Raw genomic sequence first — 19,242 nt, 5'->3', positions numbered from 1 at the left:
TAAATTTTTTTTTTTTTTTTTTTTTTTTCTCTGAGCTTGCAAGCAGGAGACAGAACCACTGAACTAAATCCCTGGCCCTCCTGGGTTAAATCCTACTTGGTCATGGTGTATAATCAATTTTTTTTTGTACCCAGAATCGAACTCTGGACCTTGCACTTGTGAGGCAGGTGCAGTGCCAGTGAGCTAAATCCCTGGCCCCTGTGGTATATAGTCTTGATGATTTGCTGCATTCTGTTTGGCAGTATGTTACTGAAAATTTTTGCAACTATGTTCATTAGGGAAATTGGCCAGTAATGCTCGTTTTTGGTTGGATCCTTCTCTGGTTTGGGTATCAAACTTGTTTTCAGGAATGAATTTGGTAGTATTGCTTCCCTTTCAATGTCATTAAAGAGTTTGTGAAGTAGCAGAATTAGGCTTTCTCTAAATTTCTTGTATAATTCAGCAGTAAATCCATCAGGGCCTGGGATTTCTCTTTGGTGGTAGGTTTTTTTGTTTTTGAGGTTTGGTTTTTTTGGGGTTTTTTTTTGTTGTTGTTCTGAGGATCGAACTCAGGACCTTGTGCTTGCGAGGCAGGTAGCAGAACCACTAAGCCAAACCCCCAGCCAGCCCTGGTAGGTTTTTAATTACATCTTCAATTTCATTAACTGATATTGGTTTATTTAGAATTTTTATATATTCAGCTTTGGTAATTCATATGTACCTAGGAATCTTTCTATTTCTTCTGTGTTTTCTATCTTATTGGTTTTTTGTTTTTGTTTTTTGGTACTGGGGATCAAACTCAGGACCTTGTACCTGTGAGGCAGGGAGCGGTACCGCTGAGCTAAATCCCCAGCCCTTTTCTATCTTATTGGAATATAGGTTCTCAAGGTAGATATTGATAATCTTCTGGATTTCTGCAGGATCTGTTGTGATTTCACCCTTTTCATTTCTAATTGCATGGATTTGAATCTTTCCTTTTTTGTGATAAGGTTGGATAAGGGTTTCTCAATTTTATATATTTTAATCTTTCCAAGAACCAGCTATTCAATTATTTGATTTTTTTGTATTATTTTCTTAGTCTCCATTAAATTAATTACTACTCTTATCTTTATAATTTCCTCCTTCATATGAGTTTTGGGCTTAACTTGCTCTTTTTCTAGAAGCTTGTGGTTCAACATTAGGATGTTTACTTGAGCTTGCTCTGTTCTTCTGATTTAAGAATTCACTGCTATAAATTTTTGTCATAGGACAGCTTTCATTGTGTACCATGAGTTTTTGAATGTTGTATTGGCATTATCATGTAATTGTACAACCTGTCTGATTTTTTTCTTTAATTTCATATGTGACCCATTGGTTGTTCAGGAGGGTGTTATTTAATTTCCATGTGTTTATGAAGTTCCTGTGGTTTCTTTTCCCATTGAGTTCCAATTTCATTGCACTATGGTCTGATAATATGCGTGGGATTTCAATTCCTTTGCGTTTACTTAAGCATGTTCTTTGAGCTAGTATGTGGTATATTTTGGAGAATGTCCCATGTGCAGCTGAGAAGAATGTGTATTCTAATGTTATTGGGTGGAACACTCTGTAGATATTTACTGTCTATTTATTCAAATTTTGGTTTGGTTCTGATATTTCGTTGTTGATTTTTTTTTTTTGTCTAGTTGATCTATTTGTGACAGTGGGATATTGAGGTTCCCCATTACAATTGTATTAATGCTTATTTGATTTTTCATATCTGTTAATATTTGTTTTATATACTTGGGTGTGCTAGTATTTGGTGCATCTGTATTTATGATTGTTATCCCTTCCCCTTGGATTGTTCCCTTTACAAGGATGCAGTTGTTCTTCTTTATCTACTTTAATGACTCTTGAATGGTTTGAAATCCACTTTGTTGGCAAATACATTAGCTACCCCTGGTTTTTTTATGTACCTATCACATGGAGTATTATTTTCCATCCTTTAACTTTCAGTCTGTGAATTTCTTTCTGAATGAAATGTGTTTCTTGTATACACTATATTTTTGGATATTGCTTCTGACCCATTCTGCCAGTCTGTTTCTTTTGTTTTGTTTTGTTTTTGTTGTTATTGTTGGTTTGTTGTTTTTTTTTTTAAAGACTGGGTCTCACTCTGTAGTTGAGATTGACCTGGAACTCACTATGTAAGCCCAGGCTGGTCTCAAACTCACAGCAATCCTCCTGACTCAGCCTCCTGAGTGTTGGGGTTACAGGCATGCACCACCACGCCCGGCCAGTCTGTTTCTTTTGATTGGTGACTCAAGACCATTAACTTTGATGGTTATAGCTGATATGCATTGACTTATCCCTGTCATGGTATATTCCTGTTATTGATTCCCTTTATTTTCCCCTGTTTAATTGCTTGCCTTGTCTGGTGGATTCATTCTTTTGGGGTTCATGGAGTTGTCATCATTGTTATCTCTCTATATATATTTTTTTTTTTCTTTTCCTTTTGGTACTGGGGATCCAACTGAGGACCTTGCACTTGCAAGGCAAATGCAGTGCCACTGAGCTACATCCCCAGCCCAGTGCTAACTCTTTCTAGAATATCCGTCAGAACATTTTGGAGTGCTGGTTTTGTGGTCATGAATTTCTTCAGGTGTTCTTTGTCATGGAAGTATCTTATTTCTCCATTAAATTTGAAAGATATCTTTGTAGGGTCCATCAATCTGGGCTGGAGATTGTTTCCTTTTAGGGCTTGAAATACTTCACTCCAAGCTCTCATTGACTTGAGAGTTTGTGTTGAGAAGTCTGCTGTGATTCTGATGGGCTTTCCTTTATAGACAATTTGTTTCTTTTTTCTAACAGAGTTTAATATTCTGTTCTTGTATTTAATTTCTGGAATCTTGACTATTATATGTCTTGGTGTAGATGTTTTTGTTTTCGTATTTTAAAACCAGGAATGAAACTCAAGACCTTGAGGCAGACATGGTGCCACTGAGCTTAATCCCTGACCCTTGGTGTAGTTTTTTTTTTTTTTTTTGGTACCAGGGATCAAACCAAGGTCCTGTGCTTGTGAGGCAGGGGGGCAGAACCACTGAACTAAATCCCCGGCTGTAGATTTTTTTAAACATAGACTAACTGGTGTTCTAGATGCCTCACTTATCTGTATGTCAAATTCTTTTCCCTGATTGAGAAGTTTTCTACCAATTACTTTTTTTTTTGGTACCAGGAATTGAACTCAGGTCCTTGTGCTTGTGAGGCAGGTGGCGGCACCACTGAGCAAAATCCACGGCCCAACTACCAATTACTTTTGTGAACAGATTTTTTAGATGTCATTTGCACTATCCTGCTTTTTCATTCACTCCAATCAACCTTAAGTTACTCTTCTTTGCATTATCTAGCAGCTGTTGGACTGATTTTTTTGTGGTCCTTTGTGATTTTTAAGAGATCTTTCTTTTCATGATTGCTAACTGCAGTCCTGTCTTCTATATCTGCTAGTCTGCCTGCACATTGGCTCATTCTACAGCTTATACTTTCAATGGAATTTTTAATCTCCTGGATATCTGTTTGAATCTGTTTCATGGATTCCATTTCTTTCCTATGTAGTGTGTTCACGGTTTCCATAATTTTCCTAAGCTTCTCTATTTTTTTATCTGCATTTATCTGCAAAACTATTTCCGATGTGTGTTTTTTTTTTTCTAGAGATTCATTCATCTGCTTTGTTATTTCCACTGTTACCACTTCAGAGAGTCCAGGTGTGGTAGAGGCGGGTGAGATGGTTCAAATTGTTTCTCTCATTGCTCCCTGGGTTTGCCTTTGGTGAGCTGGAAGTGTGGGATTGCATCTTAAGTGTCTTTTCATTTTCTTTTCTTTTCTTTTTTTTTTTTTTTTTAGTTTAGTTCCTGGGTTGATACCTGTAAATTGTTTCTGGTAAGTAGCTTTATTTTAGTATTTAGAACCCTTAGGAAGTGACTGCTTCTCAGAGATATAGCTGGCTTTTGGATTTTGAATCTGTTACAAGATCCTACTTATTTAATTTATTGAGAATGAAAAGTTGCTGCCTACTTGGCCCAGCCTTTGGTTCATTGATACTGGTCTGAGGTTTTTTTTTTTTTTTTACAAGAGGTAGAAAAATATGTTTATTAACATGTTCAAGGTAGTCAAGATTCAAATAAACATCATAATCCCCACAACAGCCCTGTGAGGTAGGTAAGTTATTGTTTTGTGGTAAACTAATGCTCCACATAAAGTGCAGTTCTTGAAAGAATAAATCTGTAGTGGGAATAATTTACTAATGATATTAATATCACATATGTGCTCTGGTATTTGTGTTCTTACATATTTTGATTCGTGCAATATAGTAGTATGTGACAGATTATTTACTGTAAACCAAATCCTATTTTTTTATATTTGGGGGACTATTTAAATACATGCTGGGATTTTTTTTTTTAATCACATTTTGTCTTAGGTATAAAAGTACTTCTCATAGTATTCACTAAGAGTGAGGAATTCTCAGCACAATATTTCACCCACATTTATCTATTCTATAGAAAGTTATCTCAACATGGCACCATTGGCCTTTAGTATTTTTTTATGACCCTTAGGCAAGCTCAGTCTTGGTAAATCAGAAAGAACAACTGATTAGAACAATTATGTTACTGGCTACAGTAGTACAGTCAGCAATAACCATAGCATCAAACACAGCCTAGAGAATGACACACTGTGATAATTATTAATTTGTCACCTTTAACTGTGTGAACCAGATTTGTGGATATTTAACAAAATCTAAAACAAACCAGAAAATTTTGTACAGTAAACAAACCCTCAACATGGCAATTTTACTCTCGGGAGAAAATTTAAAAGGGGTTAGGGGCAAAACATATAAAAATAGAAGAGAAGGAAGATAGGACATAGGAAGATCATGCAAACTTTGGGAAACTGGTGAAGAAGGTAAGAAGGGAAGATAGAAGGAAGAAATAAAAACCAGAACAGAACAACAACAAAATTGGAAACTGTATTCACACTCATATAAAAATGAGAACCAAAAAACAAGAAGAAAATAAGAAAAAAAAAAGTCCACCTCAGGGCATGTCTCTCCTGTCACTGATGATAGAGAATAGGGACAGACAGAGCCTAGATCTGAGTTGATTAATCCTAGCGAGCCAGTTGTAGCTTTATGAAGAGGTAGGAGATAATTCCAGCAAGCCTGATCTTTTAGTTCTACTGAAGTTCAGGCTGATTTCTGGCTGTGAGGCTGGAACCATATCTGTGGTCTATAATAGTCCATGCGCCTCTTTCTGGCTTGAAATTGACTCCCTGACCTCCTGCTGACTTGAACTTGGCAGCCTCACACCCACACTTGGACCCACCAGAGGGAGCTGGCCCGTAGCTGTTCTGAGTTCTGTGTTCACTTGGCCCCTCTCCAAGATGGCTGGCAGCCAATTGCCTTCTCCTGGGAGTCATCCGAGCCTCTATAACTCACAGCCACTGCAGTCCACTGTGCCAACTGCTGTGTTTCACTGGTGTTTCTCTGTGGAGGCCTCTGGGGTCACCAGTAGTCACTGTGCGTCTGCAGGTTCGAGCCACCTCTCTCACACAGTGAGTCTGGGCTCATGGAGAAAGTGCTGCTCACCACCTCCTTCATTGAAGTTTCTCTCTTTGCTCTCCCTATGGGCTTCAGTTTGCAATTCAGATCTTTTCTGGGTCCTGAGAACCCACTTCCCTCCTCCTTTTTCTCACATTGTTATATTCCAGGGTCTGGACACCAAATCTCAGAGAGGCTCTTTCTCTTCTGCTTACCACTCTGCCATCTTTCCAGAAATCCCAGGAATGAGTTTGGAAGCACTTCTTTCCTTTCAGTGTCACGGAAGAGGGTTGACTTTAGCTCAAGTGGTTACTTCCTCATGCCAGACTTTTCATCCATCACTTTCACAGGAGATTTTTGAGTACTGGTGTCATAACATCCTTAAAGTTCTTGTGGAATTCAGTAGTAAATTCATCTGGTTCTGGGCTTTTCTTATTGGTAGCTTTTATATTACTGTCTCAATTTCATTGCTTATTATTGTTTTGTTCAAAAATTTTATGTCTTATTAATTCACATGAGTCTAGGAATCTGACAACATCTTCAAGATTTTCTTTGTTAGATACAATTTTTCATAGTAGTTACTATCTTCTGGATTTCAGCAGTGTCTGTCATGATTTAACCTTTTTCATTCCTAATTTCATTGATGTGAGACTTCTCTCTTTTGATAAGTGAGGCTAATGGTTTAACTATTTTGTATTGTCTTTCAAAAAACAGCACTTCAATTTGTTTTTTTTGTTTTGTTTTGTTTTTTTGAGGCAGAGTCTAGCGCTGTAGTTCAGGCTGGCTTTGAACTCACTATTTAGCCCAGGCTGGCCTGGAACACTCAACAGTCAGCCTGGCCTCTCAAGTCCTGGGATTATAGGTGTGTGCCACCACACCTAATGTGAGCCTTGATTGCAATAAACTTCGCTCTTAGGGTTGCTTTCATTGTGTCCCACAGGTTCTGATATGTTGTACTGATATTGTCGTCTGATTCCAGAAATTGTTTAATTCCTTGATTTCTGTCTGTGACTCACTGAGTGTTCAGGATTGTGTTATTCAGTTTCTAGGTGTTTATACATTTCCCATGGTTTCTTCTATGATTGATTTCTAGTTTCAGTGCACAATGGTATGATAGTAAACATAGGATGATTTAAATTCTTTTGTATTTACTATGCAGGCTTTGTGGACTAGTATGTGGTCTATTTTGGAGAAAGTTCTGTGTGCTACTGAGAACAATTTATACTCTGTTGTAGGGTAGAACATTCCGTAGATATTTATTAAGTCCATTTGTTCAAAGGTGTGGTTCAGCTCAGGTATTTCTTTATTGCTTTTTATTTATTTTTTTGTTTTTTGTTTTTTTGGGGTTTTTTTTTGTTTCATTTTTTGTACCAGTAATCAAACTTAAGACCTTGCACTTGATAGGCAGGCATGGAACCACTGAACTAAATCCCCAGCCCACTTTATTGCTTTTTTATTTAGTTGATCTGTCTTTTTGTGAAAGTGAGGTATTGAGGTCACCCACATGATTGTGTTGGTGTTTATTTGACCTTTTATTTTATTTATTTATTTTGGTACTGTGATCGAACTTGGGACCTTGTGGTTGGGAGACATGCAGCTGAACCACTGAGCTGAATCCCTGGCCCTATTTGACCTTTTACATCCAGCAATGTTTGTTTTATGAAGATACATACTCCAGTATTCTGTGCATATATATTTACATATGTTATCTTTTCCTGTTTTTGTTGTTGTTGGACATTTGGAATTTTGACTAAACTGTGTCATAGAAAGCTTCTTTTTTCCTCATGGTTGCTATTCTGTAAGCCTCACTTACCTACATGTTTCTTTTTTTATTTTTTATTTTTTGGTACTGGGGATTGAACTTGGGACCTTGTGTTTGTGAGACAGGCGACAGAACCACTGAGCTAAACTCCAGGCCTCACCTATGTGTTGAACTCTTTCCTCATACTTGGGAAGTTTTCTATAAACAAATTTTTTATTCCGTGTGAGCCATCTTCTGTTTTCTCTGACTCTAGCTTTAGGTTGGTCTTCTTAGTGTCATCTAGTAGCTTTTGGATGAATTTTCTTCTTCTCTTATTGTTTTTAAGCTTTCTCTGAGCTATTTATCATAATTTGCCTTTTTTTCCTCCATTTCAGAAACTTGTCTTCACATTGGTCATTTCTGTAATTTATGAATTCTGTACAATTTTTTTATATCTGGTATTTCTGTCTGATACTTTTTCATGGAGTTTATACCTGTGGTAAATTTGTCATTCATGTTTTTAGCCATTTTGGCCAGCTCTTCCAAATTTTTATTTGTTTCCCCATATCCTCATTGGTCATTTTGTGTGGCAATTCCATGAACTTTTGGGTCATAGCCTCTGAACTTGACAGGTTTCTTTACATCTTCTTTAACCACTTTGTAAAGCTCCACTACTTGGTCTTTATTTTCCTCTCTATTGATCTGCCCTTGGGAGACTTGGGAGATCTTGAGGGCCTTTTGTTGCTTTGTTTTCCCATGTTCCTGTGTGTATGCATATGTGTGTGTGTGTGTGTGTGTGTGTGTGTGTGTGTGTGTGTGTGTGTGTGTGTGTGTGTGTAATTCTCTGTGTGTGCACAGGCTGAAGACTGAGGTCAAGTAGGGTGAGGAGAGATTGTAGTTCATATAAAGAACCTTTCCTTTCAGTAATATGTTTGTGACTTTATTTGTTTAAAGGTATTGTTCACCCCTTCTGCTATTTAGTTTAAGTGGTTTGGACTCTGTCCCTGTGTTGTGAGGAGAGAATTACTATTGGTTATAACAGTGTCATCAGATCTGATCATACATCACTTATATGAGTTACACTTTCACCTGTTATCAGTTACCTTTACAGTTTGTACTGTTTGTTGTTAGCCATTAGTCTGCACTGTGGAAGGAGAGAGGAAGGGAAGAGATGGAGGGACAGGTGGAAGATGTGTAAGTCAGTAGGAGGAGAGATAGGAGAAATAATAAGGAGAAAACATCAGCTCAGGGGTCAGACGCTGTTTTAGGTCTTTTATAGTTGAAGTGGAGGGTTAAAGTTGAGGGTTTTAAGAAGGCATTTGTAGGGGCAGGGCCAGGATGTAGGAAGAGGGAGGTATAATTTGCTGGTAAGGAAAGCTTCAAGATTATTAGAACCTGTTGACTTGTTTGTGTAACTAAAAGGCGAAGAAGAGACAAGGGAAGATGGGCTAGCCTGGATGAGGAAGAGCAAAAAATAAATAATAAAAAAAAAGGACAGGAGGTTAATATGAGAGAAATGTCTGAGGGTGAGCAGAATATAGGGAAGAAAAAACTTGAAAAGAGTTTTTTAAATGGCAGAAACAAGAAAATAGTGTTGCTACAGATAGATGCTAAGTTCAAGGAAAGGAATAGAGAGATGGGAGACAGAAAATAAACAACTCAATCAAAGCCAAAATGAAAAAAAAAAATCTAGCAGGGATCTGGATCCAGCACTCTGAGCAGAGAACATACGTGCAAATCTGTCGTGCCTGCCGTGCCATGGGGCCTGGGTGTCCACACAGGTCCCTTCTGGCCTTAGTTGCAGTCATGTTGCAGGTGGCCTCATGCAGACATGGGTGTGCGCACAGGGTGACTCAGTGGGCGGGTAGTGGGGTGCTGGCCACAGGGTCGTGCTGAGTGCTGGAATGAAGCTTTCCTCTGTTGGGAGCTGGGGCAGGGGTGAGAGAGGCTGGTATAGCAGAGTCTGTCCCAGGAGTCTGGGAGTCTGGCCTCTGCGCGCTAGTCCGGCCCCTCAGGCTGTCTGTGACCGTCTTGTGACACGTGGAGGTGCTCCACGAGGAGCGAGGGGCTGGGGCGTGAACCAGCCACGGCGCACTGCTTCTCCCTTTCAGCTATCCAAATGTTTGGCATGACCTACGTATATCGTCTTTCCTACTAATTTTCTGTTTGAGGATGTCATCCCCTCCCCACTTCAGAATACCTCATTATCAGCATCTTCGATTCAACGCCTCATCTAGTCAGCCATGTTGGATCAAGTCTCATTTACCTTTTGAGTGATTCTTTCCCTCTAGATTGTGAGTTCTACCAGGACGGGAGCCAGAATCCCCAGGGCTCCACAAGGATCTCATTGCCAAGCAGACAATAAGGATTTGCTGAATGAATGAATCAGTGAATGGAGGACAGATGAGTATAAAATGACTGAAACAATCCTCTTCATCCTGTTTCACTGCCAACTGAAGGAAAGAGGAGAGGCCACACCCACAGGCCTGTTGCCCCGCCCCGGCCCGAGGCTGTGGCCTAGGGATGTGCAGTCTGCGCACACCTGCCCGCGAGGCTGGGAACAGGGTGGAGGAAGCTGATGGGGTTGCTTCTCCCAGGCCTCCTCTCCATGGCCAACTCTGGCCCGAACACGAACGGTTCCCAGTTCTTCCTGACCTGTGACAAGACAGACTGGCTGGACGGCAGGCATGTGGTGTTCGGGGAGGTCACCGAAGGCCTGGACGTCTTGCGGCAGATTGAGGTGGCTGGCGGGGCACAGCGCTGTGGGAGGGTGGGCAGGGCTGCTTCTGCCTGGTTGCAGCGGGTGGGTTTCCCCAGCCCCTTCCATCTCCTGTCCCTCACTCCCCTGACCCCGCCGCCTCCTCTTCCTCCCACAAAGGCCCAGGGCAGCAAGGACGGGAAGCCAAAGCAGAAGGTGATCGTTTCTGACTGTGGGGAGTATCTGTGAGGCGGCGCCACCCTGCACCCTCTCTCTCCTGCCTGGGTCTGAGCCGGCACCGAGGGTGTCTTGTGTGAAGCGGGCGGTACTGGGTCTGAGCTCCTCCTCAGGACCACCCGGAGCAGCTCCTCTGCAGCACAGACTGGACTTGCTCTGGGCTTGTACTGGTGCACCGTGAGCCTGGGAGCCATGCAGGTGCCACCTTCCCCACCGGGGGCAGCTGACTGTGTCCACCGGCTTTCCCAGGCGTGCGGTGCCAGGACCCGCCCTGGCCCACCTGAGAACCCTGGCTCTTGTCCTGCAGCCTCTAGCCAGGCCCCACCTAGGGAGGCAGGCGGGGGTCCACATCTTCCCTCTGACCGTCCTGAGGCTAAGCCCCTGGGCACAGAGCATAGAAGTGACAGCCGCGCAGACTGCCTGTCTCCTCTCCTGCTGGGTCAGCCCAGTTCCCCTCTGCTCTTACACAGCCACTTGTGTGTCTAGCAGGTTCCTGTAATTAGTCTCACTAACCTGTCCACTCATTTCACCTTCTGAGCCACAGTCAGAATCAGACCCCTGAAGAATGTCAGCACCTGTTCTTTGCCAGCCGTCGTGCTTGGTACTGGGGAGACATAAGAATCAAGACGATGCCTCCAGCTGCCATCCTGCCTGGAGGTGTAGTCTGGTGCCTTGTCTCACAGCCTGTGGCAGGCTGGCAGGCTGGTACCCTATTCCAGTGGTGGCCCAGCCTGGCCACCTCACTGCATCTCTCACTACCTGAGGCTGAGCCCTGTCCGCACCCCTGGGCTGCTGCCTGCCCCAGACCCCCTCCCTGGAGCTCCTGCGTCAGGGATCTGCTGGGCAGGGCTGCTTCTCATTTTGAGTTGAGATCTGGAGAAGCCTGGAGGGGAGAGGAGAAGCCTGCTGGCCTCAGCCCCAGTGACCCCAGCCCTACCTCTGACACACCCTTAGAGCCTGCTTCTCTGCCTGCCCACGGGCTTCTGCCCTCGCTGGGCCGGGATCGGGCAGGGACCTCATGCCTTCACACAGACGTCCCGCTCACTGCTGATTCATCACAGTGCTCAGAACCGGCACAGTGAGGCCAGGGTAATCCCAGCTTCTCGTGACATGGAGCAGACTGGCCCGAGGCCCTAGGAGGATGGACTGTTCACACAATCCTGTGGAACAAGGCCTAAAATTGAGCTACAAGGAGGACCATGTTACTGAGATTTTGGCCAGGGAGGTGGTAGAGCAGCCATCGGTGGCTTCCCCAGAAGTTACGCACTGGGTCCACCTGTGGCCTTATACTCTTGAGGTCACCTGGGCCTCCAAGGGAAGGTGTCGGTCCACACCCTATCACCCAGCTCCCTCCGCACAGTTCTGCCCTTGCTTTTGCCAGGTGTTGCACAAAGAAGAGAGAGAGCTCCTGGCCCAGTGGCTACTTCGTGACCATGTCATCTGACCCAGGCTGCCTGCCACCTGCTGAGAGGCCTGGTACGTGAGGAGGAGAAAGGCAGGATTGAAGGCATAGACTGCTGCTAAAATCTGTGCTTTTAAATATTTAATAACAGAAAGTTTCAAAATATATAAAAGTGTATAAATCCAATCCCAAGCAGGCATAGAGTATGACCCTAACTGTGCCAGATATCAGGTACAGACGAGTGTGTGCCAAGAACAAAGGCTGGGAGGGCTTGTTCACGCTGGTTACCCAAGTGTTGGGATTCTGGGGTGCTGTAATTTTTTCCCCTGAAATTTTCCCTAGTACACATGTAATGTTTTCTTGTGAGGAAAAAACAAATTTTTTTGGTAAGTAAAAATATTTTTACAGAAGTACTGGGGGCAAGGGGGAAGGTTCAAATGCCTGCTTAGGACTTTCCTGAAAGAAACTTTTGACAGAAAGTCCCCTCAGCTTCCTGTGCAGAGACGGTGAGCACTGCTGTCACTAGCAGCACAGGACCACACCTGAGGGGCACACCTGCCTCTTCCAGTGTCCACACCATGGTCCACCTCCATCCCCAGGCAGGCAGGAGTGCTGGTCTGCACCTCATCTCAAGGGAGTCAAGTTTGAGGAAAAGCATAGCAAGCACAAGGTAAGGAGGTGAGCAGCAGCCCTGGGCACATCCTAGAGGACGTTCCTAGGAAGGCAGGTGGCCCAAACCTCAAGTCCAAGGAGAGCGGGGTTCTCTGTGGGCACCTCTGACTCGAGGGAGGCCGCACAAGGGCAGGGTGGGGGCCAGGGCAGGCTCAGGGTGGTGGCTGGAGTCAGACTGTCCTGTCCACAGCCGCCTTTCTTGTGGCACATCCCCCACTTCACTACATAAAGACCAAAAGTAGGACTTCGCAGGCTCAGCTGGACATCACAGGGAAGCTGTCCATGGGGTTTGCCCCATACCGAGCCCCAGCTTTGTACCCCACCTCCCCGTAGTGTTTACTTACTGCTCTTGGGGCACCGGGGTGACCACCCTTAGTGTTTCAAGTAATGTGCAGTCTCGCGTGTAACCCGGGCAGCCAGATGCAAGCAAAGAACCAAGTAGCTTTGGTAACAACACTGACACCTCGCAGGTCACGTCCAAAGCCATTTCCCTTTTCGACCTTGTCTACTGGATGTTATTTGGTGGCTGCCTGGATGGCTAATGTGTGAGGAGCGTGGCTGTAAGGCACAGACACTGCACTTGGGGTGTGCTGAGGAAAAAGGAGCCACACCCCGATCGTCATGTTCCTGTTTTGCACACCTCCTAGTAGGCAGGACAGAGTTCAAAACATTCACTTCACACACTTTCCTGGTGCCTCCGGAGCATGGCAGGTTATTTGCTGGGCACTGAAGAGATCGAATGCTGGCCCTTGTCTCATGGCTCCCAGGTCTGCTTTCTGACATTGGGAGGAGGGAGCGTTGGACAAGTTCCCAAGTCCCATGCCGGGGTGTTAGGCTGTGGGACAGGAGAGGGTCAGGATGACAGAAGGTTGAAAGAATGACCTTTTGCCTAAACCCTGCTCCTTTCTCCAGAGTCAAACAGGCTGTGTCTGTAGACCCTGGTGGCACAGCCCCGGGGGACAGTTACACTGTGTGTCCTTCCCTGTTCCCTTCCTGCTGCGTGCCTTGATGGGAGCGCTATTTGCCCACCTTCTCTTCCTGTTTGCCTTCCACTATAAAGAAAGAACATGGTGCTCCATGCCGCCATTAGCTCCTGACCAGCTATGATTCTGCGTGGTCCCAAACTTTAAGAGTAATCTTGGTCCCTTCATCTCCCTCTGCTCTCTCCAGCTTCAAATCCTAATGATGTGTCTGGTGGCAGCAGAATCCTGTCAGTTTGGAATGGAACGTCCCCCAACAGGCCACGGATTAAAAGTCGCAGTCCCCAGCTTAGCACTATTCGGAAATGGTAGACTTCGAGGTGGGGCCTAGTAGGAGGTCTTCCAGTCACTGCGGGTGCTTGGAAGGAGGCAGGAGGATCCAAAATCCCTCCTCTCTCTCTCTAGTTTCTCAGCCACCGAGAGGGGAATAGCTTTGCTTGGCCTCTTGCTCCCCACCATGATGCACCGCCTTGCCACAGACCTCAACAAACCATGGACTGAAAGCCGGAGAGGGTGAGCTAAAACAATCCTTTCCTCCTTTTCATTGATTATCTCAAGGTTTGATGTGGTTGATGTGTGTGTGTGTGTGTGTGTGTGTGTGTGTGTGTGTGTGTGTGTAGTACTGGGGAGTGAACCCAGGTCCTTAGGCATGCAGCACAGGCTTGATTGTCTCAGGTATTTTGTTACAGTAACAGAAAGCCAACTGTCACAAGTCCTATGGCTTCATGTCACAGACAGGAGACCTAAGTTTGGAGACGAAAAGGGACTGTTCAAACACTAAGTTTGCATCCTGTCTAACCCCTGCCAATCTCTGAAGCCCTCAGCTCGGGGCGGGGAACTCACCACCTTCCAGACTGCCTGGGCCCACCTTTGCATATGCAGGAGGGTGCCTTCCTCTGCACTCCCACGGGGAGGTCCCGATGGAAGGGGCTGCTGTCCTGCAGCGTGGCCCCAGCCTCTGCCCTACAGCCATACCTGACATCCTCGAGACCCCTCCTTGGGCACAGAGCACAAACTCCAGCGATGTGTATCTCAGGGCTCATGGGTGGGTCCACTGGGGGTGGGTATGGACAGGGGCAGGGCCAGGACCTGCTCTTAATGACAGTGCAGGCAGCTGGACTCTGTCTGTTCTAGCAGGTAAATTACAGACTCAGCAAGTGTGAAACCAAATAAACTCCAACTCCCAGTGGCTGCTCCAAGAAGAACAGTGGTTTCTGCAAACTGTGAGGCTGAGACAAAGCTCCTCACCCAACCCAGCCAATTACCACCTGTCACGCCCCTGGGAGAGGGGCCTTTTCTTTGTCTCACAGGTGCAAGAAACAGGACAGGGTTGCTGGGCACCGAGGGTGATGCAGACTTTGGTGACCAGCCTGTTCTTGATTCCGAGACCTAAGCAAACACTGACATTCCTTACCCTTGGCCCACACCTGGCCAGAGGCTGCCCAGTCACCATGCCCTGGGTGGAGTAGACTGCTCCTCGCCTGGCAGTGGCCGTCTGCAGTCTGGGCTGAGGGTGTGGACACCTTGGTCAGGTGTGAAGAGATCCCAGGTAGATGACTGATGTTGGCCGCAGGCACAGGGAAGCACTTGGTGACACCTGCTGTGTGCCAGCCTGGGCCGCCACTGCAGTCAGTGCCCTTGCCTCTGCCCAGAGGTAACTCTGTCAGTGCTCATCTCCAAATGGATCGATGTGGTAGAGAACCCAAGGTCCTTTGCTGCTCTAGGAGTCCTGCTCTTCCCCAGGCGGAAGGGCAAAGCAAAGGAAGACATGTGCTGTCTCGGTTCCCCATGCTTCACCATCAGTCGTGGGGCCCAGCCAGCTTCTCTTTCTGATAAGCTAAATGTGCCCATGGCCCAAAGTAGAGGAATCTAAAAACACACTGTACTGAGGCCACGCGCAGATCTAACTATGCCCCGGAAGTGTCCATGTGCTGCACTAGGAAAGAGCAGAGCCATCCCGCCCACACTCAAACCCTGTGGGGAAAGGCAGCCTAGGGCTCTAGCAGCTCTCAGACCTGGCAGGATTGGCCCCAGTCTGGGCCGAGAAGGCATAGGAGGGCCTAAGGTAGGACTTCAGTGCAGACTCCGGACAGTGCAGTCAGGACAGCTGTGCACAGCCCCACGGGGAGGGGGAAGGGGCCAGGAGAGGACCCGAAGCCTGACAGGAAGTGACTGGGAAGTGAGGGTCCAACTACTCCTGTCTGAGATGTGACAGCATCTCAGGATTGAGGATTTCCTGCCTCTACAGAGGGTCCGGATCCGGAGAGGGACGGCTGCAGCGGAGCAGGTGAGCGGGGCCTCAGTGGCAGCCACAGGCCTTGACCACCATGTTCCGGTGTTTACGCAGGATGACGTTGTTGCTGCTGTCATAGTAGAGCACAGAGGTGGCACTCAGCTTGGTGGGTGCACAGCACGCCTTGGGAACTGCATCTGGCTTCATCAGGTGCACCTGGCCAGGGAGCGAGCACAGGCAGGGACGGGAGCCTGGAGGCCTCCTCCAAGGGCCCACCCGGCCCCCTCCCAGGTCCCGCATGCTGTCGCCCGTCTTGCAGGTCTCCGTCCACTTGCCTCTGCCAAGGTCATTCTACACCTGCAGCCAGGTGCACCTCTGCCCTGCCCACCACCCTCAGGGCACTGCCAGGCACCTGGCACAGCCATCCGGTCCCGAACACCTGCCCCTCAGCTCTCCAGGCCCCTCGGCCACCCCTAGCCACACTGACTACCCCAGATGTGACGACCCTGTGTGTCCCCAGCACCCCTGCACCTGGGCACCCTCTGCTTCACACTCTTCTCTGTGCTATAACTACATCCCCGACGGCTCCCGACATGAGCTGTGGACGGGTGGTCTCCCCTCCAGACTGAGCCAGGAATGAGCACAGAGCCAATGGAGAGGTCCTAGGGCTCCAGAGACCCCTGGACGTGTTCCCTGCTCCTAACAACTCCCAGGGCAAAGATTATTCTTTGAAGACAATGAACTGAGGCACCGAGGCCCGAGGCCCGTGGTGATCTGTGCATCTTCAGGTCCACAGGAAGGAACCAGGAGGTGCCAGCTGCCTGTGATGGCCGATGGGCCCTGAGCAGCCACAATCCAGACAGGGCCGTCCCTGAGAGGGAACCCTGGAGAGGAGTCGGCCTGGGTGTTGCCATTCGTGGCTCCTCCACAGCTCTGGCTTCACCAGATGGGCAGCACCGAGGGGAGCGGCCTTTAATCCACCCGGTATCACAGACCGACTCCGGTGTGCAGGGTCCCGTACGGCCACTTGTTTGTTCCACTGAGGAGTTTTGTTTGTTTTCCTTTTGCAGTGCTGAGGACTGAACCCAGGGCCTTTTCAATGCTAGGCAAGGGCTCTACCAGTGACCTGCACCCCATGCCCCGTTTCATTCATTTTTGAGTCACACTGTGTGTGGGAAATGAAATCAGAAGTTGTGGCGCTTGTGGATGTGCATCTTTGGGGACGATCCCATGCCCGGGGGACACAGCCTTCTCGGCCAAAAGTAGAACCACACTTCTCATTTCCAACATACATATTTGAACATGAGCCAGGAGGGGAGCCCAGGACTCCCAGGCAGTGAACGGCAGCATTTCACGGACACACACAGCAGTCCAGTAACAAAAGCAGGCCCTCAGCACCCTGCAGCAGGAGCTCTGGGGACAGCCTGACTCAAAAGGACCCCTGGGGCTGGACGTGATGGTGCAGGCCTGAAATCCCAGTACTCAGGAGGCTGAGGCAGGAGGATTGCTGTAAGTTTAAGCCTAGCCTGGGCTACATAGTGAGTTCAAGGCCAGCCTGGACTACATCGTGAGACCCTGTCTCAAAAGGAAAGACACATGGAAGGGGGTTGCTGGACAGGGTGGCTGAGGGGCTGCACGTGACAAGCCAGGGACCCAGAATCCTCTGGAATAATCGGAAGGGCACAGTGTCCTGGCTGAGAAGGGTGTGAGCAGGTGCGGTTGTGGCAGGAAGACCCCCTAGCTGCCGTGTGGACAGAGGCCCTGGGGGTGGCCTGGAGGGCCCCCAGGACCTCAAGGTTCCCTCCCCTTCCTCACTGACCAGGCCCACGGCTGCTCTTCCTGCCCAGACTCTTGGGGCTGCTGCCTGTCCCTGACGTTGTCTGTCCTCGGGACTTAAGACCATCCATGAGCCACATCTCTCAAGACGCTGAGTCTCTCTCAGGACCTTTCTGTTCCACTCCACATGCACAGGACCCCCTGCACACCCGACCTCACCATGTGGAGTCTGACCTACATGCCTGGGTCCCCAGAGAGCGCCTCTCTCAGCTGCTGTCACCTCTTTCCCAACTGCCAGGCCCTGTCCTCGGGGCCCCCACCGACAAGCCAGGGCGGGATGGCTGCGGTACTGACCAGGGACTGCAGGATGGCATGGTTGGTGGCGTTCATGCAGGAGTCCAGCGGGAAGGAGCACTCTCCCTCACAGTAGTAGGCCGAGTAGCCTTGGGGGGCGATGACCCAATCCTGGGGGAACCGGTGTTGAGTCCCATCGTGTGCTCCCAGAGCTCCCAGCCCAACTCCCGTCACGGGAGGACCCGGGCAGCCCATTCCCTCCCTGAGCCTCAACGCCACCAAACCCACTCTCGGCACCCTGGCCGTGTCCCCGAGGCTGAATCCACCTAGCAACCCTCAGCACACAGGCCTGGGCCTGAGCTCCGTCCCCTCCGCACCCTGGCCGCCTCTGCTTCCTCCTCCCCAGCCTGTCTCTGTCCTGCCCACTCCAGCCTTCCTGGAGCTGCAGCTGCAGCAAATGCTCAGAGGTTCGGCCCACCTGGCCTCAGTCTCCCTTTTGCGGCGCTGAGAGTTTAGTTAGCTGAGGGCTCGGGAAGTCCCCATTTTGGTGGGTTTTGTGTATATAAACCACGAAAGCCACACAGTCTACTCCTCCCTCGTGAAGGTGACCCTGGAGACCCACCAGGGCAGTCAGGAAGGAGTCGGACTCACCAGCCAGCCCAGGTCCTGGAAGCTGACGTAGAGCTCGTGCCGCCGACAAACCTGTCGGCCGTGGGAGCCGTGGACGACATCTGCACAGACAGACAGCACAGGTCATTTCTGGGGTTCCTGCTCGGTGAGGGACACACTCAAGGGCACATTGTCACATAAAGGAGCAACAGGAAATGCAACCCTCGGTTCTCAGGGATCCCAGCCCTCGATCCCTGGTCCCCCAACCCCAGCTCAACAGCGTTCGGTGGCTCCTGATTCCTGCAGAGCAGCACCATGCTCATCCAGACCTGCCTCGTCTTTCAGCCCAAAGGGCTCTGGCCCCTCCGCCAGGCACCACACAGCACCCTCAGCCGTCGCACGGCCTCTCCTGCTTCCCTCTGGAGTCACCTCGGGCTGCAGCCCACCCTCTGGGCCACTCCAGCCCCAGAGGGTCAGGGGCTCAAGGGGGCCCTCGCGGTGAGGGAGGCCTCAGGCCCAGGCCCGGCCCAGCCCTCACCAAAGATGCCTGGCAGTTTGTTTGCGTGCGGCAGCTCGTTGGTTTTCTTCGGCTGCCTCCTCTTTAGGGGCCGCGCTGCACGAGGGGCACGGATGGAACTCGGGCTGGCGCTGAAGAAGGTGACCATGAAAGGCTGTCTGGCGCGTGCTGCCTGTCGCCCCAGCAGACCGGCCAGGCCAGGGTCCACGCTGTGCCCTGAGAGAGACAGAACAAGGGTCACTCACGGGGGTTTTCCTGTCACAGACACACAGCAGGGACTTCTGTGCTCTGAGGACCTGGGGGACCGCTGAGCCTCAGTTCCCTCATCTGAGGCCAGCTAACTTCAGCCTTGGCTGTCTGGAGGACAGGTCTGGGAAGGGGGTACGGGGTGCACAGGTATCACAGTCAGGGATAGGTGACCCAGACATTTGGGAAGCGTAATCCAGCTTTCAGTTTCCCCCACTAATTCCCTAGCTAGACCTTACAGCACCCAATATTTTGCACTGTACAGAAGACCCATCAGGGCCCTTCACCGATGAGGAGAGTCCACTGCTGATAAATT

The 19,242-nt window shown here is 48.4% G+C and overlaps 1 protein-coding gene across 1 annotated transcript in view; it reads right to left on the bottom strand.

Annotated features, from left to right (window-relative positions):
- Positions 1-11,790: 11,790 nt before the first annotated feature.
- Bmp8a (bone morphogenetic protein 8a) overlaps positions 11,791-19,242 on the bottom strand; it is a gene marked incomplete at its 5' end in the record, with an annotated part of 14,867 nt that continues 7,415 nt past the window's right edge. The window contains 4 exons of the mRNA XM_033767228.1: positions 11,791-15,700; positions 17,615-17,725; positions 18,206-18,285; positions 18,702-18,896. Coding sequence (XP_033623119.1) covers positions 15,551-15,700; positions 17,615-17,725; positions 18,206-18,285; positions 18,702-18,896 — 536 coding nt within the window. The remainder of the gene's footprint in view (positions 15,701-17,614; positions 17,726-18,205; positions 18,286-18,701; positions 18,897-19,242) is intronic.

The sequence above is a fragment of the Fukomys damarensis genome, unplaced genomic scaffold (genome assembly GCF_012274545.1).
Source record: "Fukomys damarensis isolate Sample0158 unplaced genomic scaffold, DMR_v1.0_HiC HiC_scaffold_23, whole genome shotgun sequence".
Classification (NCBI taxonomy): Eukaryota; Metazoa; Chordata; class Mammalia; order Rodentia; family Bathyergidae; genus Fukomys; species Fukomys damarensis.
This window is presented reverse-complemented; position numbering and strand designations above follow the sequence as displayed.